The following is a 27,989-nucleotide window of genomic DNA, read 5'->3' as shown; positions in this document are numbered from 1 at the left end:
AAGTGTGAGGAGCGAGACAGAGGGCGCAGACTTACGCGCTCTGCGCGCTGAACGTTCTTTATTCATTGGCTACTTTTCCTAACAGAGCGTTGTAAACAAAGGTCGGGATGTCCTCCTGAGGGGTCTGGCTGGGGCCTGTGCGACCTCGGGCCTCCTGTCGGCGCCAGCCTCCCCCCTACTCCCGCTCCCTCAGCTTGGCCAGACCATCTCCCCAGGCTGGGCCAGGGCCTGGGTTTCTGAGCGGAAGGAATGCCCCAGGCAGTCAGGGCCGGGGCAGGGAGCCTTCCCCGGCTCTGTGCAGCCCAGGACCTGGTGTCCGTTTGGAAAACCTGGGACTGGGTTAAGGGTCGTGATCGCCCGCAGGGCCTGTGACCTGCAGCCCCTGGTCGCCGAGCCGCCACTCCTAACCGCCCCCTACCCACCGTGGCCATCCCTGCCTGTCACCGTGGGCGGAGGGGGTGGGGGCCCGCGAGGCTATCTGTGGCTGCCCTGAGCCCCTGCCGTGGAAGCCTCCCCAGCAGGCACCAAGAACCCGCGGCACCCACCATGTGCCTCCCAGAGACGGGACTGCTAAGGCCTCGCTCAGGTCAGTCAGGAAGTGGGCTGTCGGGCCCCCTGGGAGATTCAGCGCCCTCACTGCTTTGATCCCAGCTGTCACTTTTGGGTGGGGTGCTCAAATGGAGAGTTAATTGATGAAAGCCTGGCGGCACTAAAAATAGGGGTGGAAGCCTCCGAACTCGCACCCACCACCAGCCTCTCTGGCCCTTCCCAGACCTGGGATCTCGGGAGGTGACTTCCCTGCGCTCTGTTTGCATCTGAGGACAGTGGCTGGGTACCAAAGCTCACCGTCCCAGGAAGCTCTGAGTCACTGACAATCATTAGTAATCAAAGAGGCAGCTAGCGGGACCCAGGGGTTGCTGAATTCCTCGAGGTGAGGGAGAGGCCTGCCTCTCACCATTAAAGGGGAAGATCTGTGCAGATTCAGGCCACTTTCCAAGACCTGGGAAAAGCCAAGAGCCCAGCCTCGGAGACAAAGGGCAGAAGAGCCTCAGAACCCCCACCATAACTCTAGCAACTGGCTACCTTGCTATTCATTACGATCTAGATTTACATGTTCATTTGGGAGCAAGTTCCCACCCCCTGCAGCTGGCTTCCCTTCAGTGTTAGGTCTCAGTCTCTCCCCTTTTTCCTAATTTCTTCCCTGCCACCCCATGGCACCTGCCTTCCTGTCTCAGCTGACACTGGACAGGTGAAGTTGGCACAGTTTACAAGGCAGATACTATCTTGGTGCCCAAGCCCTGGGACTCCTTAGTAATATGAGAGGCAAGGAGACCCACTCCAGCTACTCTCCCAGTCTTTCTTATTCTCAAATGAAGGCTCCCCAGATCCAGCCCCAAGGTCCTTCTTCTAGCCCAGTTTTTCTGGGTGTCTGAGTGCCGGGGAAATGACCATTACAAGGGGCAGAAACTGATGGGGAGACACTGAGGGAGCCAGGCCTGCTGTGGGGGTAGGCATTACTTTGGGGTGACTGCCCCCAACTGTTGCATCTTCTCTTCTGAGGCTTTGTCTGGAAGCAGGACCTCCACGGTGAAACTGACCTTCTTTGCGTGAATGAAACTGTAGGTGTTGTCAAACCGCAGGACATCTGAGGGGAGGCAAAAAGACAGACACTCAGGCGGCCCCACAGAGCTTAGAGACAGCGCTATTTGTTGACTGAGCAAGTCAGTGTGGTAGGTAATGAGGACGAAGGTGGCACAGCGATGGTCCTGAACCTTCTGAAACCCAGACTAGGTGGTTACAAGATGTTCATCAAGAGGGAAAAAGAACATGCCAAGTGCCAGATAAGTGGCAGAGACAGTCACATCTGTTAACAGCTTGGAAGGAGGGGGCCCTATAGACTGAAATCATGAGAAAAGCTTTTTAAAGGAGTTAGAGCTTGAACTGGGCCTTGCAAGGGGGGGAGCAGAGTTAGTAGCAGCAGTACTTGTTAAAATAATGATAGTAATGGCGACAACGGCTATTCCTGTGACTCAGGAAAGGGTTGGCAATCTATATTATTCATGGGAAGTCTTGAGTTCAACGTTAGTCTTGTTTTATAGAAACAGGAAGTCACTATGTCACATGTGAGGAAGGGATGGAGCTGGAATTTCCCTCTGGTCTGCACTGCTGCCTGACTTGGGCCCTGGAAAGCCCAGTCCTGTTCATTTTCTGAAAAAAGTAAAATAGGCAACCCTTTTTTTAGGCAAACTTTTTGAACCAGAAATTTATCCCACAGAAAGATAAATGGACAAAGATGCTCAATGCACCCCTATCTGTAATCATAAAAGATGAGGAAAACTAAAATGTTCAAAGGAGAACTGCTTTAAAAGTTTTTATTGAAATACTATACTGGATAAAAAGGAGGTGAGCTTCATGAGAATTAACCGGGGAAACCGTTGACAATATATCCTTAGGCCAAAAAAGCAAACTGCAGAATAGTCTATAGACTGTTTACAACATTTTTGTTAGTATCGGTGAGTGCTTAGCTGCTTAGACATATCCAGCTCTGCGACCCTAAGGACTGTAGCCCACCAGGCTCCTCAGTCCATGGGATTCTCCAGGCAGGATTACTGGAGTGGGCTGCCATGCCCTCCTCCAGGGGATCTTCCCGACCCAGGGATTGAACCCACGTCTCCTGCACTGCAGGTGGATTTGTTACCGCTGAGCCACTGGGGAAGCCCTTTTTGTTAATATATGTAAAAAAAAAATTTTTTTTGTCTTTGTTATTTGGCCCACCTACACTGACAAATTTTACAGTGTCAAAACTCCTTCAAATATACACTGAATGACAGATGTTAATTCCTATGAATGTGTATGTGTGGGCACATGTCCTATATATTATGGAGACATGTAATGCTCCTAAAGGGATGGAAAATATTTGGTAGGATAATTCACAAGACCTGTTAGTGATTTCTTTGGGAGAGAGAAAATGGGCATGCAGTTGGCAGAGAAGGCTTCCAAGCCTTGGCCAACAAACAGACTGCTTTTAATCTAACCCTTCTTTTTTTGAGTTGTTCCATTCCAGTCAAACACCCCTTCCAAAGAACAGGGTGGGAAAACAAAAACACTAGCTCTGCTCTTTCCGCATCCTTGTCTTCTCTCACTTTTCCCAGCCAAAAAATACCCTGTGTATTTAATCCTGAGATGTAATCTTCCCCTTTTCTGACCCTGGATAAAATGCATAGTTTAACCCAAGGGTAGACATACCACCCACCCTTTTCTTCATGGTATGGACTGAGTAATAACAGTCATCAGTTTTCTCTCTGTGCCAGAGTTCTTCAGGGCCAATGGTGCCTCTGGAAAGAAGGAGACTTCCTCTCTGCCCTGGATGACAGAGCCTTAGCAACCAGAGTCAGTCATGCTAGAGGAGAAGTCTTTGAGCTCCTTGGACCAAGCACCAGGGCTGAGATGACTCTGCCTAGCATGACATTCTGCCCTCAGAAACAAGGAAAGGGCTGTTCTTAGGCCCAGGCCTGAGGGAAGTGGAGGTCATGAATTGCAGTGGTTCATTTTGACACTAATTATGTACTCACAGACTCGTAGAGGCCCCAGAGATCCTCCAGGCTAGGGCTTCTTCACTTTTGTAGGGGAACTGATCCCCTTGAGAATCTGACAGCATACAATTTCAGATCCCACGGAGCCCATCATGGACCCTCTGGGGCAGTGGTTCCCAGTAGGAAAGTTACCATTCTGAAGACAGGTGCTGGGGGTAACCGTGCCCTCTCATTCGTGAAAGAGTCTCAATTAGTGTCCTTTAATTTCTCTTTTATATTCCAGATTAAAATGACAGTGTTAGTTGCTCTGCTGCTGCTGCTGTTAAGTCGCTTCAGTCGTGTCCGACCCTGTGCGACCCCATAGATGGCAGCCCACCAGGCTCCCCCGTCCCTGGGATTCTCCAGGCAAGAACACTGGAGTGGGTTGCCACTTCCTTCTCCAATGCATGACAGTGAAAAGTGAATGTGAAGTCGCTCAGTCATGTCCGACTCTTAGCGACCCCATGGACTGTAGCCTACCAGGCTCCTCTGTCCATGGGATTTTCCAGGCGAGAATACCGGAGTGGGTTGCCATTGCCTTCTCCAGTTAGTTGCTCAGTCATGTCCAATTCTATGCAACCCCATAGACTGTAGCCCACTAGGCTCCTCTGCCCATAGAATTCTCCAGGCAAGAATACTGGAGTGAGTAGCCATTCCCTTCTCCAGGGGATCTTTCCAACCCAGGGATCGAACCCAGGTCTACTGCATTGCAGACAGTCTGTTTTTAATGTCTGGGCCACCAGGGAAGCCCTATATTCCAGATAGGAGAGTGTATTAAATTTTTAGTTATGTTGTGTAGGTGGGTTATAATATGTATGAATTTCATTTCAGGATAGTAGAGGAGACATTAGATACTATTATAAAAGGGAGATGGTTTGTCTTTAAGATTTAAAAGCACTGCTCTGGGGAGCCACAGACCCCAGATTAAGATCTCCTGCTCTAGCCTACTCCCCTCATTTTAAGGAAAAAAAGAGCAAAATCTAATTACTTAGAGGCAGTTACTCAAAACACCTGGAGGGTTACTTGCAAAGATGGACTCAGAACCAGGTCTCCTGGTGCCCAGCTGAGCTGTTTAATCTCCCTACATGTTTCAGCTCTCTGACCACACTGCACACTCCCAGCAGACAGAGTTCAGATCTTTTTTTTTTCTGAATCTTATTCTTTCCTAGACAAGTACTCTACACTCAGGGCCTCAGGATATATTAGTTGGGAGGAAAACAAAGTGGAATTAGTTCAAACTTTGAATATACTTGGGAAATGACCGGCACAGCCCAGGGAGGGTTCGTGGGCTCCTACCATTGGACTCAGAGCTGTAATTTCTCCACTGGGTGGTTATGCTCTACTTTACAGAGGGTTGCCTGGTTCCCCCAAGGCATCACCTCCCACAGGTCAGCTTGTAACCTAATATCGGGTTCTCAGAGGCTCAGCTCTAACCTCGGCCATGGCCCGGGCAACAGCTGACCCCACCACGCTGTCTTTAAACCTGGGCAGGGGGCGTGGATGCTAGGGCTCTGTGCCTCCTGAGAACGGACGATACAAAGCTCCCAGTCAAGGCCCCGCAGGCAGGTAAACACTCCATCTGACAACATATCCACGAGGAACTAAAATCTGGGATTTGCAAACCTAAGCCTGGTTATGTTAAAGAGTTCATGGTCCTACGTGGTACTACAGAGAGGCAGTGGGCAGTGATGGAAAATGGGCTGGGCTCTGCTCCTGGGCTCGGGCCAATCACTTCCTGGGTCTGGGACTGTGCTCTCTCCTCTGTCACGTGACCATCTCTAGGGTAGTCTGTGGTCACGAGATCCTGCCCCATTTCTTGCCTGTATCTGACTCTTGGTGTCTACGCACACCACACTGTGGGACAGTATACCTCTATACCCCAGCTTCCCTGTCCTTTAAAATAAAGAAGCTCGGGCTTGCATGGACGAAGTGCTTTACGCCCTGAGGACGACAGTGTCTGGGCTGGCACTCACCTGATGCCTGATGCAAGGTATACCGCCTTCTCCCTCAGGACCCAGCAGCTCGCTAACAAGCACAGCTCTCCTCCCCGGGGAGCCAGACCACAGAGCATCTGTGAGGAGGGGGCGGTAGAGACTGAGGTTGCCTGGGCTGTGGGGGAGGACACGGATCTGAGGTTTGGGCGGTGGTGTGGACAAGTACAGAGACAGAGACATCTGTGGGACTAGTTCAGAACTGGTGGTGTTGCCATGGAAACAGGGCGCAGGGCTTCTCCCCTCTCCGGCACTATCTCCTCCGGGTCTTGCCCTAATAAATAATGATGGGGGCCAGGGTGTGCTGAGTGCCATACAGCAGGTATGATGCTAAGTGCTGCACAGACCTGATCACATTTCATCATCAGGTGTCCCCATGAGGTAGAGAATCTGATCCCCATTGTAGCAATCGGGGGACTGAAGTTCAGGGAGGCCAAGTCACTGGCCTAAGGACTAGTCAGTGGTCAAGTCTATTGCAGCTTGATGACAAAGCCCTTATTGTTACTGATTTTCCATGCCTGGCTCCTCGGCTCAGACAGAGGAAACTGGAGATTTGAGGGGGGTTTTCTGTGTGTGTATGTGTGATTTTTCTGCCTAGAAATATAGTACATGTTCTTTGTAACATAAACTGTATTTGCAGAACCAGTATAGAAAAAACATAAGCCCTCTATGTTTTCTTAAGTTCCCAGAGATAACCACCACTAGCGTTAGCATAGAATCCGCAGACTTCTTTTGACTTTTTATTTTAGTCAAAGTGAGGATATACCATATATGGTATGTCTCATGCCTTATTTTTTTTTTTTAAACATGTTAAGAGTCTGCCTGCAATGCAGGAGACCTGGGTTCGATCCCTGGGTCGGGAAGATCCCCTGGAGAAGGAAATGGCAACCCACTCTTGCCTGGAAAGTCCCATGGACAGAGGAGCCTGGTGGGCTACAGGCTCCCATGGGGTTGCAAAGAGTCAGACACGACTGAGTGACTTCACTTTCAGTTTCAGATATCTTATCCATCACTTTATTCTCTTTAATATGATATTATATTCTACTGTATAGACGGACCATAATTTATTTAATAAAGCCATGTAACTTATCGTCAGTATCCCAAACTGCTAGGAACATCTGTGTACCTGTATCTTTGTGTCCTTGTATAAATATTTCTGTAGGATAAATTTTCAGATGTAGAATTGCTGAGTCAAAGGGAATTTAACCAATATTGCAAAGCTAAGGGAGGCTAAGCACCTTTCCCATGCCGATTTACCATTTTTATTCCTCTTGAGTAAACTTCCTGTTCATGTTCTGTGGTCACTTTTTGATCAAGCTGGATGAGTGAAGCTCAGCAGAGTCAAGGCTGGGTTCTGCTCACCCTGTGATCCCTGCACCTGCCCAGCCTGTTCTGCCTCTCTGATGTCTGGGGAAGGGGCATCCCCCGGAAACGTCTGATAGCGGCAGTCACAGCCCAGGGAGACCTGGAACCAGAGAGCAGGTGTTCTGAACCCTTGTAAGCACCCAGTACTGTGACTCATCTTTACCTGGGAGCATCAGGTCAGAGTCCTACCCTGCTGTTAACCAGCTGGGTCACCTTGAGCCTGCCCTCTCACCCCTCCATCCTAGCAAGAGAGGGTGGAACTGATGGCATTCTGCTTCTAGAGCTAACCGTCTGTGAGCTGAAATCCAGGGAGAAAGAGGGACCTCACAGGCAGACAGCTAGAGCAGGGGCTTTGAGGGACTCACAGATGCCAGGATCGCTGCAGGTGAGGCTCCCGTCCTCGGGCACCAGGTGGGCGTTGTACCTCTGGCTGGGCAGCACCTCCCTCATCTCCCCGGCCCGCTGCCGCTCCCCCACCTTAGTCTTCAGGAAAATCCCAAAACCGATGTCCGAACCGTCCGACATGAACTGCCACCTGCAGGGGACAACCACCCACTCAGACATGACTCCATCTGCACGCGCCCTCTCTAGGGTCCTGTCACCAAGGCTTCTCCCACCCCAGCCCTCCGACCGCCACCTAGGGCGGCAAGCTCCGGTCTCCTGGGAGGCTCCAGGACCTTACCTGAGGACACAGCCCGGGAAGAGGATCTCATACTCCACTTGGTGGGAGGAGCCCCGGGAAATCTGCACGCTGTGCTCATACTGCTGCTTCACCTGGTCCCGCACGTAATACTTCTTGGGGATGTCACCCCCGTAGTTGATCTAGAAGTGGGGCACGGAATGAGCTGGAACAAGCACTGGAGCCAGGGATTCCCTGGTCACCTCCAGTCCCCCTGGGGAAGCCCATACCTTGGATTTACATTTGGGGTTTCCATCAGGGTCAGTCATGGTGCCCCCATACTCCACAGGCAACTGGTCAGGGCTGATATATTTCAGCAAAACCTCCTTCCAGTTTGCTGGCAGGAGAGGGAAGGAAGGATAAAAAAAAAAGGATCAGCACTAGGCAGGATTTCATCACAGCCCAGGCAGTCTACACACAAGAGGCAGAACAGAACCCGTCCACCCCCGCACACCAAACACGGGCCCTGGGAGCACAGGACGTGCACACAGCTCTTCAGGGGGTTCGAGATGGGCCATCACCCAGAGGACTGCCCTATGCTGTACCAGGAAACAAGAGCAGAGTCATGTCCCCATGGCCTCTGGCCAGCTGGTCAACCTGAGGCAAGCCACTTTGCTCTGAGCCTAGGTCCCCCTGCTGCCTTGCAAGATCATGGTGGGAGGGAAGTGAACTAAGCACTTGAGGGGGTGTTTGTCCTAAACTGTAAAGTGCCCTATCCTTAGGAGAGTGTATCATCACTCCCAGGAAAGGGATACAAACGTCTGAAGTGCAAGCAGGAAGGAACAAAGGGAAGGGCATTCCATGCAGAGGGCACGGCACGTGCGTCAGGCAGGAGGGCCTGAGTCAACGCGCTCTGCCCTGGTTAGACCGACGTGAGGGCCCGACCAGGGGTCTCGTCCCCCATCACCCTCTGTGCTCAATCATGACTGAATGAATGCGTCACTGTAGACTAACCTCTTAATCGAGGTCCCTTGGCTTTACCCCCAGGCACACTTTCACTTCTGCTCTTGTTTAGGCTGTCTGGCAACCGGTGATTTGGGGTGTTTTTTTTTTTCTCTTATTTTAGTAATCAAACCCTTTCCTGGTAGGAGACGTGGCCTCAGGTGCAACTAAGGCTGAGATCCACTTCTCTGCCATTTCAGATTCCTAAACGAGTGTCAGCCAGAGGACAGTGTCTTGATCCTGGGAACCTCTCCGTGCTGACTACAGACACCAGACACAGGCAGCAGCTCCGAGTCACAGGGTACCTGCAGCATCCTGTGTGGCCGGTGCGGCCTGGAAACTCACGAGCACAGTCCGGGGGCTCCCAGCCGCAGGGATCTAAAGACCTGCGACTAAGCGACTCCAGGGCCCTGTGCCCGGCCTCGGGGTGCCCGGTCTTGCGGTGCCCGGTCTCGGGGTGCTTCCATCTGTGCTAAGCTGCAGCCCGGGGCGAATTTCTGCCTCCTCTCTGTTGAAGATCTGTGCCTTCCCAGCCCAAGGCGGGTTCGGCTGAAAGGGTTTCAGGTGTGGGTGGGAACATACTGAACCTCCTCCGCAGCCGCTGCCAGGAACCAGAGCTGGGCTCACGCACGTGGTGGGCGGCAGCCACAGAAGAGCCAAAACTCATCAAGAGCCTTTCGCTCAGACTTTTTCTTCCCCCAGCTCAGCTGGAGGGTTGGAATCCAGCCAGGAGCATTCTTCCCATCTTACAGACAGGAACTGAGGCAATAAGGACAGCACTCGTTGCGCCAGAGCCAGCACCAACAGCCAGAGGTCCTGTGCCCTCCAGACTGCTCCGCGCCACACCCAGGCCTCAGCACGTGTTTGCAAAACTTCTGCGTTCAATGTGGTGCCTGAAGGTGAGCATTCAGAAGCCTTCACAATTAATTCCCTTTCCTCCCCCTCAAGTTCAACTCCGGAGAAGGCAATGGTAACCCACTCCAGTACACTTGTCTGGAAAAATCCCATGGACGGAGGAGCCTGGTAGGCTGCAGTCCATGGGGTCGCCAAGCGTCGGACATGACTGAGCGACTTTCACTTTTCACTTTCTTGCACTGGAGAAGGAAATGGCAACCCACTCCAATGTTCTTGCCTGGAGAATCCCAGGGACAGCGGAGCCTGGTGGGCTGCCATCTATGGGGTCGCACAGAGTTGGACACAACTGACGCGCCTTAGCAGCAGCAGCAGCAAATTCAACTCCACAGGTGGCCTTAAGCCACCCATGAAGCCGATCTACTTTTCTAGGCTTTTCTCCCACCCCTCCACGTCATGCTCCAGCCAGACTCGCCCCCTGCTTGTCCCTGGCTGCCTTGATTCCCAAGCATCTTCCCTCTTGGCTTTCCCTTGGCCCGACGTCCACCGGCTTCCCCGCCAACCACTTCTCCATCTCCCTGGCGGGCTCCTCTTTCTCTGCCTGCCCTCGAGCCTGGATATCCCCCACGCGTCAGCCTCTGTTCTGTGGGCGACTAGTCTCATCTCCTTCTCAAGGTCTCATCTGCCTTTGTCTTTGTTGTTCTTCCATCGCTATGTCGTGTCCAACTCTTTGCAACCCCGTGGACTGCCGCACACCCGGCTTCCCTGTCCTCCACCATCTCCCAGAGTTTGCTCAGATTCATGTCCATTGAGTCAGTGATGCTATTTAACCATCTCATCATCTGTCACCCCCTTCTTTTGACTTCAATCTTTCCCAGCATCAGGGTCTTTTCCAATGAGTCAGCTCTTCGGATCAGATGGCCAGAGTACTAGAGCTTCAGCATCAGTCTTTCCAGTGAATATTCAGGGTTGATTTCCTTCAGGGTTGACCCTCTTTCTGAAAAGTCCCAGAACTCCTAACTGGAGTCTGTCCCTAAGCTTTAGGCCCAGGCCTCCCCAACATCTGTACATCTCACAGTCTCCTCAAATTCAACCTGGAGCTTTTTCTTCTGGTTGTGTTATTCCCCAGTGGAAGTGAATGCAATGCTCGGTCACTCGTGCCAGACCCCAGGGAGCCATTCTAGATTTATCTTTCTCCCTTCCTACCTCCAGCCAATTGAGTTCCACCTCCCACAGAAGTCTGAAATCCATCCTCTCCTCTCTGTCCCTACCGTCCCCAGCCCTGCTCAGCCTTTCAACTCCAGGCGTGTGGACTTTGGCTGTGGTGTGCAAAAATGGTATCTTGTTCCTCACAATCAACAGAGAATCAGATCTTGGCACCTACCCTGCCCCCCGATTAGAACTCCTCTCCAGTGCCCAGGAGCCTGCCAGAGTCAGTGCCAGTGCCCTGGGTTCTCTGCCATCCAGCTCCTGGCACCCGGCTCCCTTCCCATATCATCTCTTGCCACACCCTGCAGTGCACGCTACAGCCACCTTTGCCACAGCGTGCAAAGTCTTTGCTAAGCGCCCTTCTCTCTGCCCAACGGCTTGCTGCCTCGCTTTATCCAGCCGCCCGACTCACTCTATAGCTCGTAGCTGAGGGAGGCATCGCCCCTACCCAGGCTGGGCAGGCTGAGTGCCCCATTCAGTATTCCCATGGGCTCTTCCCTTTTACATGTGACGTCACACACTGCTGTGGTTTTACCCAGGTGGCTCAGTGGTAAAGAATCCACCTGCCAATGCCGGAAACGCAGAAGATGTGGGTTCGATCCCTGGGTTGGGAAGATCCCCTGGACAAGGAAGTGGCAACCCACTCCAGTATTCTTGCCTGGAGAATACCATGGACAGAGGAGCCTGGTGGGCTGCGGTTCATGGGGTCTCACAGAGTCGGACGCGATTGAGCACACACGCATGCTCACGCTTGATACAGCTGTTTGTGTCTCCCTTTCCCGAGAGGCCACCAGCTCTTTAAGGGACTCTGTCTTCCCTCTGTGGCCTTGACACCTATTGAGTTCAGGGCCGGGCGCACAGCAGGAGCCTGTGCAATGCGGCTGGCTCTGCTCCTGGGACCCCCTGCTCTGCTCCTGGGACCCCCTGCTCGGCCGCGTCCAGGGCCTCTTCTGGCTTGTGTCCCAGCTTTCTCTTAAAGGGCCCTGTCCTGCTTTATTGCAAGCTCACTGAGAATGAGGGCTGCCATTTCATTCACCTTTGATTTTCCCCAGAGTGTTACAGGAAGAGTTCTCATGAAAACAAAGAGGAAGAAGCCCCTTGCTGGGGCCCAGCCTGCTTCCGGGGTGCCACTGCGCCCCAACCAGAAGAGGGAGCCTTGGCCCTGGCGGCTCGGGCCTTCCCTATGACGCCATTCCCCGTGGGGGTGCTGCCACGCAACCATGGTTCAGAGAGAATGGGCTACTCACCTCCCAAGACCTGGATCTTCTTACGAGTGTCCTCACTCAGGAAGGGTTTGACGAGGTTGTAGGCCACAGGGAACAGCTTGGGGGCTACAATAGAGACCAGGGCATGTGAGCCCCAGAGCATCCCTAACCATTGCCACGTGAGGATCCCCTGCATCCCTAACCATGTCCATCACGGCCTCCAGCATCGGGCCACACGCTCCCGGGACCATGGAGCCCACGTAGGCAGCCTGTGTGAAGTTCAGCTGGCCTATCTGTACGGGTGGAATGCTCCAACTTCCTCACCAGGCTGGGAGGCTCCAAGGAGGTAAACGCTAAAAGCCATGCGAATTATGAAGCCGTCTGTGTAGTCACAGGTCAGTCTTTGGAACGTGTCCCAAGACCGCCACCCTGACCTTTGGCTCATTCTATGTTTATTCTCCCCCGAATTTGTCCCAGGAACATTTTCGGCCCCTCCTTCCCATTTGGCTTCATCACAGGTAGTTCCCAACTTACCTTTAACGATAAAAAGACGCTTCAGCGTTTCGGGATAATTTTCCTCAAACATGCAAAGAAACTGTGGAAAGAATTCAGCGGGCTCAGAACTGCGCCACGGAGAGAGGCTCTGCTTCCTCCCGCCTCCTCCACCCCACAGGGCCTCCGAGCACCCCCATCTCTCACCCTCCCACCCCACCCCAGCCCTGGCCCTCACCTCCCCGTAGGCCTCCACGGCCGGCTTCCAGAGATGCTTGAGACCCAGGCCCTCGCAGTCATAGATCAGGGTGGTGGCCTCTATCTTCTTCCCCATCTGCAGGGGGACAAGAGCAGAAAGTCACATCACACGGCCCCGCCCCCAGAAACACACACCGAAGGCCACCCCGGTTCAGGGGAAACACTGATTGTGCCTTGTGCCCACACTGCAACCAGATCTGGGCAGGGCCAGACCTAGAGTTTTCCAAATCAGGATAATTACCCCCAGGCCGGAACTGTGGCCTAGACAAGGTCCCTTCCCGTCTAGATCGCCCTGCTGTCATCCAGGAAATGACTGGGTAGACCGAGATGACATCTGAAGCCCCTTCCATTCTGCAGCTTGACCTGGTTCTGCAGCTCCCTTTCCTCTGCACTCCACATGGCCACGTAGCTCGCAGGCACGGATGCTCTCCGGCCAACAGGAGCCCTAAAGGGGCATCCCCATCTAACGCTCCTCTCGATGCCTCGGCACACACTAGGTGCTCAGTGACCATGGGAGACACTGCTGAAATGTCCCCAAACCTATCACATCGTTTGACTGCATGTTTACGACGACTGAGGAGGAGGGAAAGAGAGAAGACCGTGGCGGCTCCAGCTTGCTCTTCAGTCTTTTTCCTGTAAGAGAGTCAGCTGTCCTTCTCTCTGTCTGAATTGAGTTAGACAAGCACAGAATCTGAGCTCACTGACACCAGCGGCGCCCAAATAACCGTCCAAGGATAGGGTGGTCCCGACAAAGACTCCGCTGATGCCCAGGCAGCAGGAGAAAAGCAACGACAACATAGTAGATTTTTACTTTACTCAGTTTAAAGGATTGCCTCTTCTTTCAATGGCTGAGTCAAAGATCTCTCGTGATGAATGTCACACTGCACTTGAAAATATGTGGGTTGTTTTCAAATCTTTTTTGATATTGATTTCTAACACAGATTCCACAGTGTTGAGAGACCAGACTCTGTATGATTTCAATACCTTTATACCATGAAATTTTTGCACCTTGTTTTATGTCCCTTTGTATGTTCCAGTGTCTCCTGGTTTATAGTCTATGGGAACTTGAATAGAATTCATATCCTGCTGTTGTGTGAAAACTGTATAAATCTTAATTATGTTGAATTGGTTCATAGTGCTTTTTCGTCTACTGTATCCTTCTACTGGAGAAGGAAATGGCAACCCACTCCAGTACTCTTGCCTGGAGAATCCCATGGGCAGAGGAGCCTGGCAGGCTACAGTCCGTGGGATCGCAAGAGTCGGACATGACTTAGCGACTAAACCATCCATCCATCCATATCCTTCTACTTTTCCATTAGTTTCTGAAGAGTCTGATATTGAAATTCTAACTAAAAATCTTAATTTATCTACTTAAAACAGTAATTGCAATATACAGTGAAACTGTAGTTAACTTTGTTCTGTACTTTCTAAGTCTCCTGTAAATGTATCATCATACTTCCATAAATTAAAAAATGACAAAGAAAGAAAAATAAATCAAAGGACTGTCTCTTTTTTTTTTCCTGACTGCACCATGCTGAACTTCCCCAACCAGGGATTGAACCCCCACCCCCTGAAGTGGAAACAGGGAGTCTTAACCACTGGACTGCCAGGCAAGTCCTGAAGTTCTACCCCTTGTTCTGAGACGACACCCTCCCTATAGTTTGGGGCTTAATTATGGCAATAATAGCTGGTAAGTGTTTCCTCAGTCCTTACTTGGAAAAAAAAAAAGAAATCTGGGAACACAGGTCAGTCCCTAAAACTCTGTAATTTCACTGGTCAATGAAATCCACACATCAGGGCCTGAGCCCTGAGGCTGCACTTCAAGCCATGTGTGACATCCAGGCTCCGGCGTGACCGACTCCACTGGGCAAACCCCTCTTCGGCCATGCTGGCCCCCTCACCTTCTCGGTCTGGCGGACACATTCCTGCAGCAGCAGCTCACAGTCCCGCATCTTGGTCTTGAACAAGTCCTGCTTGCTGGCCGAGAGGAGCAGACCCTTGGCGTCCAGGGGACCAATGATGTCGTACCAGATGGGGGAGCCTTCCAAGTCGTAACCGCACATGCCCCCTGACAGGTACTGCTGCACCACCTGGGCCAAGACGGAGGGGCGCCTGGTCAGCAGACCCAGGGCAGCCACCCCTTCCCCGTGTCCAGGGCCTTCCTCTGGGTTTATCCTCCCCTGGGTGCCAAGGATACTCATTCAGTGACTCGGCATCGTCAGACCTTTCCTCTGAAGGCCCCAGGCCCACAGTTCCAGGACTCTGGCCCTGACAGCCCTCACATGGGGTACCGTACTGTCCTACAGCAGTCCCTCGGGCGTGTCTGACTCTTTGTGACCCTATGGACTGTAGCCCACCGGGTTCCTGTGTCCATGGCATTCTCCATGCAAGAATACTGGAGTGGGTTGCCATTTCCTCCTCCAGGGGATCTTCCCCACTCAGGGACAGAACCTGAGTCTCCTTTGTCACCTGCATTGCAGGCGGATTCTTTACACGCTGAGCCATCGGTCAACTTTCGGCCTTGTCAGACCTTTCGTCTGAGGGTCCCAGTCCTGTGGATGCAGGATACAGGCTATGGCTGTAACCGACCTCCTCACGTGGGGTGGGGCGGCATAATCTGTCCTCACCTCTGGAGGCTGCCAGCTCATGATGTTGTCAATGTCCTTTTGCTTCCGGAACTCCACGTGCTGCAAACACATAATCGGGACTTTAATAAAGCGGGGCAGGGGAGGGGGCTGCCCTTAACAGGCATCTAGCAACGGGTGGCAGCACGGACCACAGGTAAGTCACGAGAAAGCCACTGGCAGGAAGAGAAGGCAGTGCCTGTTTCCAAGGTCTCAGCAGCACAGATTGTAATTCCTGGTTGGCCCAGAACTATGAAAGCTCTGCTTCCCGGGAAGGGACTGAACTTTGTCCCCCAGGATAAGGCAGTACAGGCTGTGATCAGGGTGGGAGGGCTGGACAGAAGTCCGGGCACGGTGTGATTCCGATGGGCAGGAAGAGAAGCAACCAAGGGTCTCACCTTCCGGAGCATGGCCTCGGATTTCTGCAGGTTGAAGTTTCTTGCTGTAACAGGGAAACACGGACAACAATTAGGCCAGTAACTTGGGCACTGAGGACTAAGAGACTGTCCTGCTCCTGTGCTGGGGTCCTGGGGGCTCTTAGATCACCCTGCGTGCGGAGGTGGGGTGAGGACACTCACTGAGGGTTTGGGGAGCACCTCGACCCCTGGGCTTGCAGGAAGAACAGGTCAAGGCTCAGGGCAGGTGGGAGCAGCCCTGCAAGTTCAGGGTCAAAAGAGCTCTCTCCTAGTGGATGCAATCAAGTGAAGGATCTTATCTCCTCTCAGGAAAAGCAAACCCTGGACTCCCTTATCATTTAGCCTTCTCCTTCCAAAAAGCTAATCTCCTGCAGGGTCTAACACTCAGTGCTGAGAACTTGACCTTGGGTTCAAAGATGAACACAGCTGCCTGTAATCTGGGGCAGGACTGGCAGTACATTCCAGTAGGATGGGGGTGGCGGTGATGAGCCTCCACTCATCAAAGGGCCCACGCATACCCCAGGGGGACAGAGGACCCTCCTCCTCCCAGGATTCCCAGAAAGTTTCAGAATCAGAGTTCCCCTGGCTCAACGGTTCAGCGCTGAAGAACTGATGCCTTTGAACTGTGGTGTTGGAGAAGACTCTTGAGAGTCCCTTGGACAGCAAGGAGATCCAACCAGTCCATCCTAAAGGTGATCAGTCCTGAATATTCATTGGAAGGACTGCTGCTGAAGCTGAAACTCCAGTGCTTTGGCCATCTGATGAGAAGAACTGACTCACTGGAAAAGACCCTGATGCTGGGAAAGACTGAGAGCAGGAGGAGAAGGAGATGACAGAGGATGAGATGGTTGGATGGCATCATTGACTCAATGGACATGAGCTTGAGCAAGCTCGGGGAGTTGGTGATGGACAGGGAAGCCTGGTGTGCTGCAGTCCATGGGGTCACAAAGAGTTGGACACAACTGAGTGACTGAACTGAACTGAACTGGGTCAACTCTATCTCATGCACAAACCTCGACACGCTGTCCTGCTCATGGTTCAACACAAAGGCTCACCAAGGCCACCTGCTCCCAGACAATCCAGGCAGCTACATGCACTTGCCCCTCACTGTTGTTCTGAGCAGAGACCCTTCTGCAGAGATCCTCAGAGAGGAGGGGGTGCTTCCTCAGCCACGTGACAACCCTTCCAAGAAAATTCTGTGCTGCCACCCTGAGTCCCCGCCTGCCAACATGCTGCCCATCCGTGGATCCTTTAACCATCCGGCATAGCTTGGTGTCAAGTCCATCCACTTCCCTTTGGAGGTTTTCCAGTTTCCCAGTGCCTCTCCTAATGTGTGTGAGCCAGAGCACAGGTGTTATCTACCCTTCTCCAATTAAGCCTAAGAACTTTCTCAGCAAGAGGCCAGGTCCTTAACTCAAGTGCAGCTTCCCGTCAACTGAAACCCCCAAATCCTTTTCACCTGGGCTACTGAGAAGCCTCTATCCCACAGGCTGAGAGGCGGTTTTCTGGATCTCTCCCTATCAGATTTCATCTTGTTATGGTCAGCCACATTGCATTTCTTAAAGAGCTTCTGAGATTCACATTGTGGGCAATTTTGCCATGCGGCCTATGAACTGCCCCTCCCAGCTCGATGTCCTCTGTGGGTCACATCGACATTCAGATCTGCTGACAGCCCCGGGACCTGGGCCAGACAGGCTGCCCTCTGGACTGCCACCGGCCCCTTAATCACTGCTCTCTGGGAGCGGCTGGGCACATTCCCTGACTCTGCTGCCCTGAAACACAGTCCACTCTCCTGCACCCAAAGGATGCAACAAGAGATATGCCCAAAGCCACGCCCGTCACTTGGGCCAGACTTGCGCCTGCAGAAACGAGCAGCCTTGGCTCTGGGGAAGTTCCTTCTCATGGTCCCCTTACAGGTGCCGTCATGGCAGTGGGGGGTGGGCAGCTATCAGAGGAATATGATCTGGGTTTGCATCTCAGCCCTTCCGCCTTCTTCCTGTTTGACCTTGGACAAGATATTGCAGCATCTCTGGCTGAATCACCCAATGAGCTAAAAACACTTGGAAGACACAAGGCACCACGCTGTCATGACGGGGGGACGCAGTCGGACCTGAAAGTGGGGATCCTCCAGGCAAGGGAGGGAACCCCCAACTGTGAAGTCATCTTCCTGGGAAACAGGAGTGGTGGTGAATTGTGAGCCCCTTATCTCAGTGAAGCTCTCTAGTTAACCCTTAGTGGCTCAGGCCCAATATTCAGGGTCTTCAAGGGCCCTCCCCAAGCTGCCACTGCCTCTGGCAGTATGGGCCTGAGGCCTCCCCGGGGCTTCTGCTCCTTGGTCAGGGGGCAGCTCAGGGCATGGCTTAGGGCATGGCCAGAGAGATGGGCCTGGGAGCCGGAGTCCTGGGTTCTTATTTCATCCCTTCCTAGTCCTAGGAAATAAGGAGGCTCAGCCCTGCCCTGCCAGGCTCACAGGTTTCCTCCACCTCCTGGTTTTATCTTGCCATCTGACCCTCCTCCTCACTAGCGTGCCCAGAACTGGGGAGGGGAGGGTGGGTGGTCAGAGAGTGATGTGTGAGGGCCCGAGGGCCAGCAGAAAGCTGAGCCCGGGTCAGGGAAGCCCTCTCACACCTAAGGCTAGAGAAAGACATCTGGCTGGCAGGTGCCTTGCAAATGTTTTCTTTAGAATGAAAAGGAGACAGAAAAAAGGTTTCTTTTAAAAAGGTGGGGGGGGGGCGCAGGGCAGAATTCCCTGGCAGTCCAGTGATTAGGACTCTGAGCTTTCACTGCCAAGGGCTTGGGTTCAATTCCTGGTCAGGGAACTAAGACCCTTGCATGCTGCACAGCACAGCAAAAAAGGAAAAGAAAAGTAAGGGGACAAAAAAACCCTAGTTGAAATTTACAGTAGAGTCTGACCAGGCCTGAGCTCCTGCCCAGGAAAATGTGGGGCACGAATGACGTGCAGAGGAGATACGTCCTGTGTTTGAAGAGGCGGAGCTTGGCCAGGCGGAGAGGCGGGTGGACAGCTGTGGCTGCCCGAGAGGGTGCTGGTCTGAGGACCAGGGGCCCAGGGTTGCTGCCCTGATTCTCTTTCACGTTTGCTGTGTGCCCTCAGGTAAGCGCCCTCCCCTCTCTGAGCCCCAGTTTTCTCATCTGGCAGATGAGGATGACTGCACTCCTCTTCCTGCAAAGAGAGGGACAGGAGCTATCCCAGGGTGGGGGGTTGGGGTGCCCGGGAAACCAGCTGCCGGCTTCTCTTAGATAAAAGAGAGCTGCGATGCTGTTCACCTCAACGGCTCTCTGAAACCACTATCTCCCAGCCTCAAGGTAGCTGGGAGGTGTGTCTGATCCTCACGCAGCTGGCCCTTCAGTAAAGACTGGGCCAGAATATCCTCCCACTCTGGACTGACTCCACCGCCACCCCCCCTCGCTGCCCCCCACCCTCTCTGAGTGGGTGCAGGTAGGAGGGGTTCACAGCTTTTTTGGGGGTGGGGGAAATGGCAAGTGGCACTTTCTGAGGTGCACAGAGCCCCAGGGGGCTCTCCTGATGGCACTTGTCCGGGGCGGGGAGGCCTGCCAGCAGCGTCTCCAGAGTGCCCCAGCTATTCAGTTCCTGGACTAAAACAGAAAATCATGTCTCTCCGCCTGTCCCAAGACTCGTAGGGGACGCACGTGTCTGTGTCTATAAACAACTAATCGGCCGGGACTTAAACTTTAATACTGGGGGCTACAACTCTGTATCCCCACTCCAGTATTCTTGCCCGGAGAATCCCATGGACAGAGGAGCCTGGCGGGCTGCAGTCCGTGGGGTCACAAGAGTCGGACACGACTTAGCAACTAAACCACCACGATTCTGGGTCCTGATTTAATCTCTGCTAAAATAACACAGAGAAATGTTCTCTATTATTTCTATGTCTGGCAATAAAGTTTCTACAAAGGAAGAAAAAGAAAAATATGTCACAAGAATTGAGAGAGAGAGAGTGGCACCTGACTTGAATCACAGAAGAGGAGAAGAAAGAAAAGCTTTCAGGAGTTGCAGCGTGAGGTTGAGCCGGACCCGACGCTAGCAGAAACGTGTACATTTCACCAGCACCTGCACAGCGCTGTTACGGCCCACCCTGCAGCAGGCAGGACACCCGATCTCGTCCTGCCCTCCCACACAGGAGCCGAGGACAGAGGTTCACCCCTGACCCAGGTACAGGCCAGGCAGAGCTGGGAGAGATCTCAGGGCTCTGGAACCAGACGCTGGCTTGAGGGGAGTTTTGTAAACCTAGATCAGGCTGAATGCCACCCATGGTATTTCCCCACGCTCTCTGCCCCTCCGACATACATGAACCTCTGGCAGCAGGCAGCCTGCCGTTCCCACGGCAGGGGCCAGCCTCTCCCACGGCCAAGACTCTGGTTCCGAACTTAGCTCTGCCTCCAACTTCCCACCAGCGTGGGGCCTTTCTCGGGGTTTCCTCAACCTGCTTCCTCACATCCATCGGCAGAGTGTGTTCATCCAGTGGACGGACAGGGCACAGGGCTGGAAGCCAGCCGACCTGGGCTCCGGTCCTCTGCCTGCAGCTCAACACTGTGCGACCTGGGGCAAGTGACCTCACCTCTCTGAGCCTCAGTGTCATTATCTATCCAATAATATCCAACACTATCCAACAGGAGGATTGAAATTATCTAATAATCAAGAACCCTTTTGGTTCTAAAGGTTGAATCCTCCAGATTCTGAAAGCGCCAGGGGCAGGGTTCCCAGAGGGTGCCATTTCTGTGACCCAGAGCAAGCGTCTGGCCCAGCCTCCCTCCTGCAGCCCCTCTCCCCTCACCTCGGAGCCAGCGCAGGAGAAAATAGTCGTCTGGATTCGGCAGGGCAGGCAGCACATCCTGGACATTCTCTCGAAACTGCAGCGAGAAGCGGCTAGGTGAGCGGCAGGTCCCACCCTGACCACCCTCTGCCCAGGGCTCTCCATAGAGGCTTTCGCTGGGCTCCTGCTAAGTACGGGGCAACTCTGCAGACACAGGCTAAGCACCTGGGCGGCTCGGGACCCTGTGTGGGTTGTGCTGGTGGGAGCTGGGTAGCAAGAGGAGGTGGGCAGGAAGTATGACACCACCCCGGCCTGGCTGCGGGCACTTACACACTCCTTTGTGGCCGATGGGCAGACATGTCCCTAGATAACTGTCACAGTAGACAACCTGGGGTGTGCCACCGTAAGGGCATCTGTTTACCAAGCATTTCTGGTGTGCCCAGCATTGAACTTGGCACTGATTCACTCTTCACTCAGAGTCCCTAGAGGTATGACTGCTCCCATTTTACAGACGAAGGAATCAGAGCTCAGAGAGGTTAAGTGACGGCCCCAAGGTCAACAGCTAGAAATCAGCAGAGCTGGTAAGCAAACCCCCCGGTCTGTTCCAGGCCAGTGCAGGCACTCTGTCCACCATGGTCTCCCCCTTTAGTGATGGGATGCTGAGCAACGTGCTGGGGGGCAGAGGGAAGAGTTAGATTCTGACTGGGGCCAGGAAGGGGGTGGTCTCCTATGTCTTCATATAATAATGGCATTTGAGCTTGAAGGACTCCAGAGGCAGCAATCCGGGTGGAGGGAGCAGTTCCAGGCAGAAGCCACAAAGGGGGAAAGGGCGGCGAGCGCCAAACAAGAGCTGGACAGTGACCCCAAGGATGGCCACGCCCACTCTGACCCTGGCCGTGAGCACGCCCCCACGTGCTGTGCTGTCCCCAAGCCTCCTGCTCCCAGTCACTGACCTACAGGGCAGCCACAGAGGGACCAATGAGGACCCACCACCTCTGCCCCTTGCTGGGGTCAGCCAGGGACTGGAACCATCCAAGCCCGCAGACAGCTCCCAGAACCCCAGGAACTCTGGCGTGCCGCCACCCCTTACCAAGGACCCTCCCCAGCCCCCGGTTCCTAGCTTAATCACCACCTAATCCCTTCTCTGCCTGGTTTCCCCTGCAGGTCAGCAGTAATATCTGAAACCTCCCTACCCCCCAGCCTCCTGGGATGGGGAGGCCCCGCCCGGGGACACCTTCATGGGGCTGATGCCACAGCCCCACTATTACTGGCAGGAGGCGTCTGCCAACCCTCCTCCCCCAGTTTCTCAGCAGTGGAAAAGTGCCCAGCTGTGGAGCCTCCAGCCCTTAAGGCTGGACCCAGTCGATTCCAAGAATGGCCACTCTCTCCTCTCCCCAAGGGCAGCTGGTGGGAGAGGGTGGGGCTCCGAAACTGCTGTTCCCTTCCTCTGCCCAGGCACCAAGGCAAAGCTAGGCTTACCTCCTTGCCTCCTGAAAAGCATCAGCCGGAGTCCCCAGCCAGGGAGGTTGGGAGTGGGGGGGCGGCTGGGTGGGCAGGACAGGGGAGTTGGGGTTGGGGGTGAGGGGCTGGTCTCAGCTCAAACTAACCCCAACTCAGTCTGGCCCCGGTAGGATCCCAGGCTTTGCACCAGCAGGTGCTCCCCCTCCACCATCTCGTCCAAACTCCTCAATATCTTCCCTCAAGGAGCGAGCAGAGAAGGACCGCTTGTGCCCAAGGTCGCAGACAGCCTGGGGGCCAGAGCAGAAGCCATCCAAGTCTCCCAAGGAGCCCTCGGGAGGAGGCCCCTTCCATGTACCACTCACTGCGCCTCTGCCAGAGGAAAGCCTCCCGGAAATGGGAGGGAACCTGGGGCCCTGCCCCTGCCCCTGCCCCCGGGCCCGGCTGCCAGTGCCTGCGAATCAACGTTGCCTTTGTGCCCACCCCCACCCCCCCAGCTGGCTCCGTGGGCTCCCAAGCAACCACTTCTTTCCCAGATGGCAGCGCCGAGGACTCACCCGGGGATGGGGATGGGGCCGGGGCGGCCAAACTTCCCCGGGGTCCCCTCGGCCGGCGGAGGGAGCCAGGGAGGGTGGGGGTCGGCGGCCGCCGGCAGCTCAGTGCGGCGGTCGCCGCTCCCTCCGCCGGCCGCCCGCGGACCCGCGCTCGCCCCCCGCCCAGCCCCTTCCCCGGCCCCCCGCCGCCGCCGGAGGAGCGGCCGGCCATCGTCGCCCGAGCCGGGGCGAGGCTCACCTTGGCCAGCGCCTCCTTCTGCTTGGGGCTCAGGTCGCCGACCCTGCCGCTCATCGTGGCTCAGGCTCGGGGCGCGGCGGTTGTCGCAGCAGATGGAGCACCGACGCGTTCTCCGCCGCCGCCGGAGTCGAGTCCCAGCCTTTTGCCCGGGCCGCGTGTGGCGGCCAAGCCCCGCCTCTTAAAGAATCCCAAGGGGCGGAGTAGGGAGCGATGCGCTGGGCACGGGAGCATCCGAGGCGGGTCCCCTCCGCCCTCCTGAAGCGGAGACCTGGGCGGGAGGGGCGCGCGCCAGTGCCCACCCGGGGCCGAGGCCGGTGGACCGCAGTGGGGCAGGAAGTCTGGGTTGCAGTCCCAAATTTACCTTTAGCTCACGGTGTGACCTTGGAGGAGACACCTGAGCTCTCTGGGCCGTGTGACCCCATCTGAGAACTATCTAATGATTTCTTGTAAGATCAGGTCCCCAGGGTGCCAGACTTCTCCTGCCAACCCCGGAGGGAGCTTGCCTGATGCCCTTGTCGCGGGGGTCCAGGTCCCCTAAGACTAGCCATCACCTCCAGGACAGTGGCTTTTTCTCTCTGGGGTCCTTGCCTGCCTCCTGTCCTGCCATGGATTTGGGGCCGCTGCTGCCAACCCAACTGGGGCCCTTGCAGGAGTTAACAGCCTTTCCGCTTCCTGCTGTGGGGCAGGCAGTCTGAGGGGTAGGGAAGCCCAGACCTCATCTTCCCACCCAGGGCCCTGTCCTCTGCTCCTGACCTTCTCAGCTCTCCGAGAGGGTCGCAAGGTGCTGGCACCCTCCGCTGGCATGGAGGAGTGCTTCCTCTCTGGGAATCAGAAGATCTTGGGTTTGAATCCTAAATCTTCCCCTTCTTTTTATGAGACTTCGGGGAGCAAGTTCAACTCTGAATCCAAGCCTCTTCGTTCACTAAATGGATTTAGATGATCTGGACCTTGGGTCAGCAGGAGAGGATAAAGCCAGCTAACATACATAATGCCCTGGGTGCAGTGCTTAGCCCAAGGGTCCCCTCTGTGACCACTGCCCTCATCCTCTCTGCTCAGCCTGCCTTTGATGCCTGCCTGGCCTCGGGGTGGGGATGCAGGGTGGACACGGAGGAAGCCTCAGTGAAAGCCGATGGCCCAGTGAAAGCTTATCTGCTTCCCCCGCCCACACCCAGGGGCCAGAGCTGTGTGTTCCCCGGGCAGTTGCAAGCCTGACTTGTGGGACAGAAGCCATCTGACGGTCCTGCAGTGTCCCCTCCCCATACACTGAAGCCATTTCCTACTTGCCAAGCTCACCAGACCTCCCTCTCTGCCCGGGTTCCCCCTCCCCCACGCTAACCCTACCGCCAGGATAGCAGCGGGTCACATGCTGTGGCCATTCTTTCCTCCTACTGCATGCCAGGCCCTGGGTGCTGTTCTGGGGATCCTGAAATGAGTAGGGTGCCATCCTGCACTCCCAGAAGTGAGACACAGGCAACAGAGGTGGTAGTGGCAGAGAGCCTGCCTGCCAGTGCAGAAGAGACCAGAGACCCAGGTTCCATCCTTGGGTCAGGAAGATTCCCTGGAGGAGGGCATGGTGACCCACTCCAGTATTCTTGCCTGGAGAATCCCATAGACAGAAGAGCCTGGCGGGCTATGGTCCATAGGGTCACACAGAGTCTGACAAGATTGAAATGACTTAGCACGCACGCACGCATGCCCGGATGTCTAGCACTTGGGCCTGTTTTCTGGGCCACGGATCAGTAATACTCAGGCATCCTTAAGGAACTAGAATACAAGGGCGAGATAAATGCCCCGAAGAGAGCCAGAAAGTGCCTGACTTCAGGTTGGAAGCATCCTCAAAGTCTTCATGGAGGGAGCAACATTGGACTGGGCCCTAAAAACCTGGGGTGGGGGTACTTCCCTGTCAGTCCCGTGGTTGAGAATCTGCCTTGCAATGCAGGGGACTTGGGTTCGATCCCTGGTAGGGAAACGAAGATCCCACGTGCCGTGCGAGCAGCTAAGCTCGTGAGGGCCAGAGCCTGTGCACCAGGACTAGAGAGCCCACGTGCTGCAGCCGAGACCTGACACAGCCGAATAATTAAACTTTTAAGTTAAAAGAAGATCCGGGGTGGAAGGAAATGGAAAGGAGGTTCATTCCATGCTGGCATCATGCACGAACCAAGTCTTGGTGGTAGGCGGGAAGCATGGCTACAACCAGACAGGAGAGGAGAGAAGGGGCAAACTGGGAAGCCCAGCGGGCCCTTGACGCGGCCTTGCTTAGGGGCATCTGTGCTGTTGGACCGTGAGTTCTCGGGAACAGGACCCTGTTTTACTCACCCCTGAATCCCCACAAGCGCCTTCCCCCACACAGCATACTGCGCACGGGAGCTGCTCCATAAATGAATACTGAGTGAATGAATGAACGAGGGAATGCAGGAAACATTCTCATGGGCACCGAGCTGGGAGCCCCGGGGTGGAGAGTTAAACATAGATCATTCAAGGATCAAGCAAGTAACTCACCTTACGTAACAGCTGTGGAAACAGGCCCACAAAGGCCGTAGCCTGCCCCCAAAGGCATCAGTGGCGTGACTGATGAGGAGAGCTTTGCCCGCTGTCTGGCGAGTTGCATCCTCCCTTTGCTGGCTGGAATTCACGCAGAGAGGGGCCCAGAGCCAGGCCCTGCCACCTCTGCGCTGTCTCAGGAAGAGTGGGAAGCAAACAGCCCCCGGCTCTCTGGGATAGAAGGCAGAGGCAGGCTGCGGAAGGCTTCTGAAAGATGCGTGGGAGGACTTCGCTCTGCGCCTGGCATGGTTTCCGCTGAGAAGGTGTGCAGCTGGGCACAAGGTGAAGGTCTTGGGTCCAGCCTGGAGGCCGAGTGGCCCCCATCGCCACCCCTGCAAGGCGTTTTCAGGCAGTCTTAGTGGGGCAGGAGGTCAATGGGCCTCCCCTCCCCCAGGGAAAAGAAGTTGGAGATTCATTCCCTATTGACTGAAACTCCAAGACCAGAATAGTGGGACAATTAAAGCGAGGGGGCTGGACCCTGCCCAGACCACATATTTCTCGTTCTTGAAGTCAGGAGACCTCCCCGACTACACGTGCGCAGAAAGGCTCCCTGGAGGCCACAGGGGAGTTATGTCAAAGGATGTTCTACCCAGACCGCTTTTCAGTAGAATCCATCTTGGCTAAGAGATGCATGCGCACACGTGGGTGGATCCTGAGATATACCAATACGAACTGTGAACCAGGCAAACCAAAAGGACTGGTCAAAGAAACCCGGAAGAAGTGCCCCCATAAAAGTAATTCAAAGTGCCACGAGGGTATAACTCAGGGACTCTCTCTGAGTCTGCCCATATGTCTATCTATCTAAATGTAATGTACTTTTTTTTTCCCCTCTTAATACTTCACTGTTTCACTACTTCCTGTCTTTGTGAGAATTCTTTTCTGCAAAGCTAAAGGGCCAGGGCTCTTGTCACTGACCACTGGCTTAGCGCCTAGGATCTGGTACTTTCACCACAGAGACCCAGCTAGGAACTCAAGCCCCGCTCCATGTCATCACAGGCTGAGGCCACCCGAGATCCCTGCAGTCCTGCCCTGCCTACAGACTCATCAGCTTTGGCTCCAGGCAGGGCACAGCCACCTGCCTTGCTGCGTGCCTGGCTGAGATCTTTCTTTAAGACCCTTTCAGGTGCAAGGTGAACTTTTCAGTGAAGGGCCTACTCAAAGGAACCTGGAACAACCGCTCGTGTGGGTTCAACACTCCACAGATGACAGGCTCTCTCGGAGCTGGCTTGTCATTTAAGCCCATGATGACCCTCTAAGGCGGGTGGATCAGGTGACTTTGTGAGGAACCCGAGGGAGAGATCTGGCCATGTGAGAGTGTCTACAGCTGTGACTTGAACCCAAGACCTCGGCTTCTGGGCCAAATGCTCCCAGGTGCCCATGAATGTGGACTACCCCGGGAGCTTCCTGGAAAGACTGCCCAGGAAAGCACAGGAAAACGTTTACCCCAGCAGCAAACATGACTCAGGTGCTAAAGAATCTACCCACAGTGTGGGAGCCCCGGGTTCGATCCCTGGGTGGGGAAGATCTCCTGGAGGAGGAAATGGCAAACTATTCCAGTGGTCTTGCCTCAAAAATTCAGTGACAGAGGAGCCTGGTGGGCTACAGTCCATGGAGTTGCAAAGTGTTGGACACAACTGAGTGACTAACATTTTTCACTTTTCAGCAGCAGTCTCCAGCCCCAACCAACACCCCTTTCCCAGAGTATCTGGAGTTACCTACTATGAAGGCCTAGATGAAGTATCCTTCCCAAGCCTTGGGGCTGCCTGTTTCTCCTTTGTCCACTGAAACTTACCTATCTCCAGCCCAATGGAATGGCCAATCTGACCATATAAGTCCTGGAATCAAAATCTAGATTATATATTTATTTATTATATATTTTGTTGCTGTTCAGTCTCTCAGTCATGTCTGACTCTTTGTGATTCCATGGACTGCATCACGCCAGGCCTCCCTGTCCTTCACCAACTCCCAGAGCTTGCTCAACCTCATGTCCATCTAGTCAATGATGCCATCCAACCATCTCATATTCTGCCACCCCCTCCTCCTCCTGCCCTCAGTCTTTCCCAGCATTAGGGTGTTTTCCAATGAGTCATTTCTTCGCATCCAGTGGCCAAGGTATTGGAGCTTCAGCTTCAGCATCATTCCTTCCAAAGAAATCCCAGGACTGATCTACTTTAGAATGGACTGGTTGGATCTCCTTGCCGTCCAAGGGACTCTCAAGAGTCTCCTCCAGCACCACAGTTCGAAGGCATCAATTCTTCGGCGCTCAGCCTTCTTAACAGTCCTACTCTTACATCCATACATGACTGCTGGACAAACCATAGGTTTGACTAGATGGACCTTTGTCAGCAAAGTGATGTCTCTGCTTTTATTATCTACAAAAATGAACTCCTCCAGGCTGGTTACTTAGTGAGACTCGCTCCTCCACATCCCCACCTTTTCTCCATCCCCCAAGCCCCATCTGAGTATGTGGCTCCCCTGCTCAAGAATCTGCAATGGCTCCCTAGTGCCTTCTGCAGGGGTCAGCCCAGCCTCACTGACTTGCAGTCAAGGCCTTACCTGCAGCTTGCTCAGCATCCCGGGGCCTCGATGGCCACTCCTCCCTGCTGCGCACTCTTGTCTCCGTCAGAGAAGCCCCAGGCTGCTTCTCAGATTTGCCCTCCCACCTCTTCAGAGTTGCTTCCCTCTCCCGTTTCCTCCTGCCAGGCCCTCCCTGGCCTTCAAAGCCTGATCCAATCCTGTTTCCAGCAACCTCGCCCAGATCCTCCCAGCCCAGCATGACCTCTGCCAACCAGTAGCCCCC

The 27,989-nt window shown here is 54.3% G+C and overlaps 1 protein-coding gene across 4 annotated transcripts; it reads right to left on the bottom strand.

Moving 5' to 3' along the window:
- Positions 1-26: 26 nt before the first annotated feature.
- SEC14L2 (SEC14 like lipid binding 2) lies at positions 27-27,989 on the bottom strand. 4 transcript variants are annotated; one of them, XM_061385344.1, is made up of 13 exons: positions 27,746-27,989; positions 22,649-25,521; positions 20,420-20,495; positions 15,588-15,631; positions 15,193-15,252; positions 14,467-14,655; positions 12,546-12,641; positions 12,350-12,410; positions 11,858-11,941; positions 7,838-7,944; positions 7,611-7,750; positions 7,294-7,463; positions 27-1,645 (listed from the first exon to the last, which is right to left on the bottom strand). In XM_061385344.1, the coding sequence occupies exons 2-13, from the start codon at positions 22,700-22,702 to the stop codon at positions 1,515-1,517; spliced, it is 1,212 nt and encodes a 403-aa protein (XP_061241328.1). In that variant the 5' UTR covers positions 22,703-25,521; positions 27,746-27,989; the 3' UTR covers positions 27-1,514. The 4 variants fall into 4 exon arrangements, with proteins under 4 accessions (XP_061241328.1, XP_061241331.1, XP_061241330.1 ...); XM_061385347.1 differs by lacking the exons at positions 22,649-25,521; positions 27,746-27,989 and adding an exon at positions 22,006-22,305; XM_061385346.1 differs by lacking the exons at positions 22,649-25,521; positions 27,746-27,989 and adding an exon at positions 21,878-21,983.

The sequence above is a fragment of the Bos javanicus genome, chromosome 17, assembly GCF_032452875.1.
Source record: "Bos javanicus breed banteng chromosome 17, ARS-OSU_banteng_1.0, whole genome shotgun sequence".
Lineage (NCBI taxonomy): Eukaryota > Metazoa > Chordata > Mammalia > Artiodactyla > Bovidae > Bos > Bos javanicus.
The sequence above is the reverse complement of the archived record's forward strand: the minus strand, read 5'-3'. Positions and strand labels throughout refer to the sequence as shown.

Coding starts and splice junctions, on each gene's coding strand:
- SEC14L2 (XM_061385344.1), bottom strand. CDS start 22,702: ATGAGCGGCAGGGTCGGCGACCTGAGCCCCAAGCAGAAGGAGGCGCTG. Junction 7,464..7,610: donor TTCCCGGGCTGTGTCCTCAG/GTAAGGTCCTGG, acceptor TGTCCCCTGCAG/GTGGCAGTTCATGTCGGACG. Junction 1,646..7,293: donor CTGCAGCGATCCTGGCATCT/GTGAGTCCCTCA, acceptor GCCTCCCCTCAG/ATGTCCTGCGGTTTGACAAC.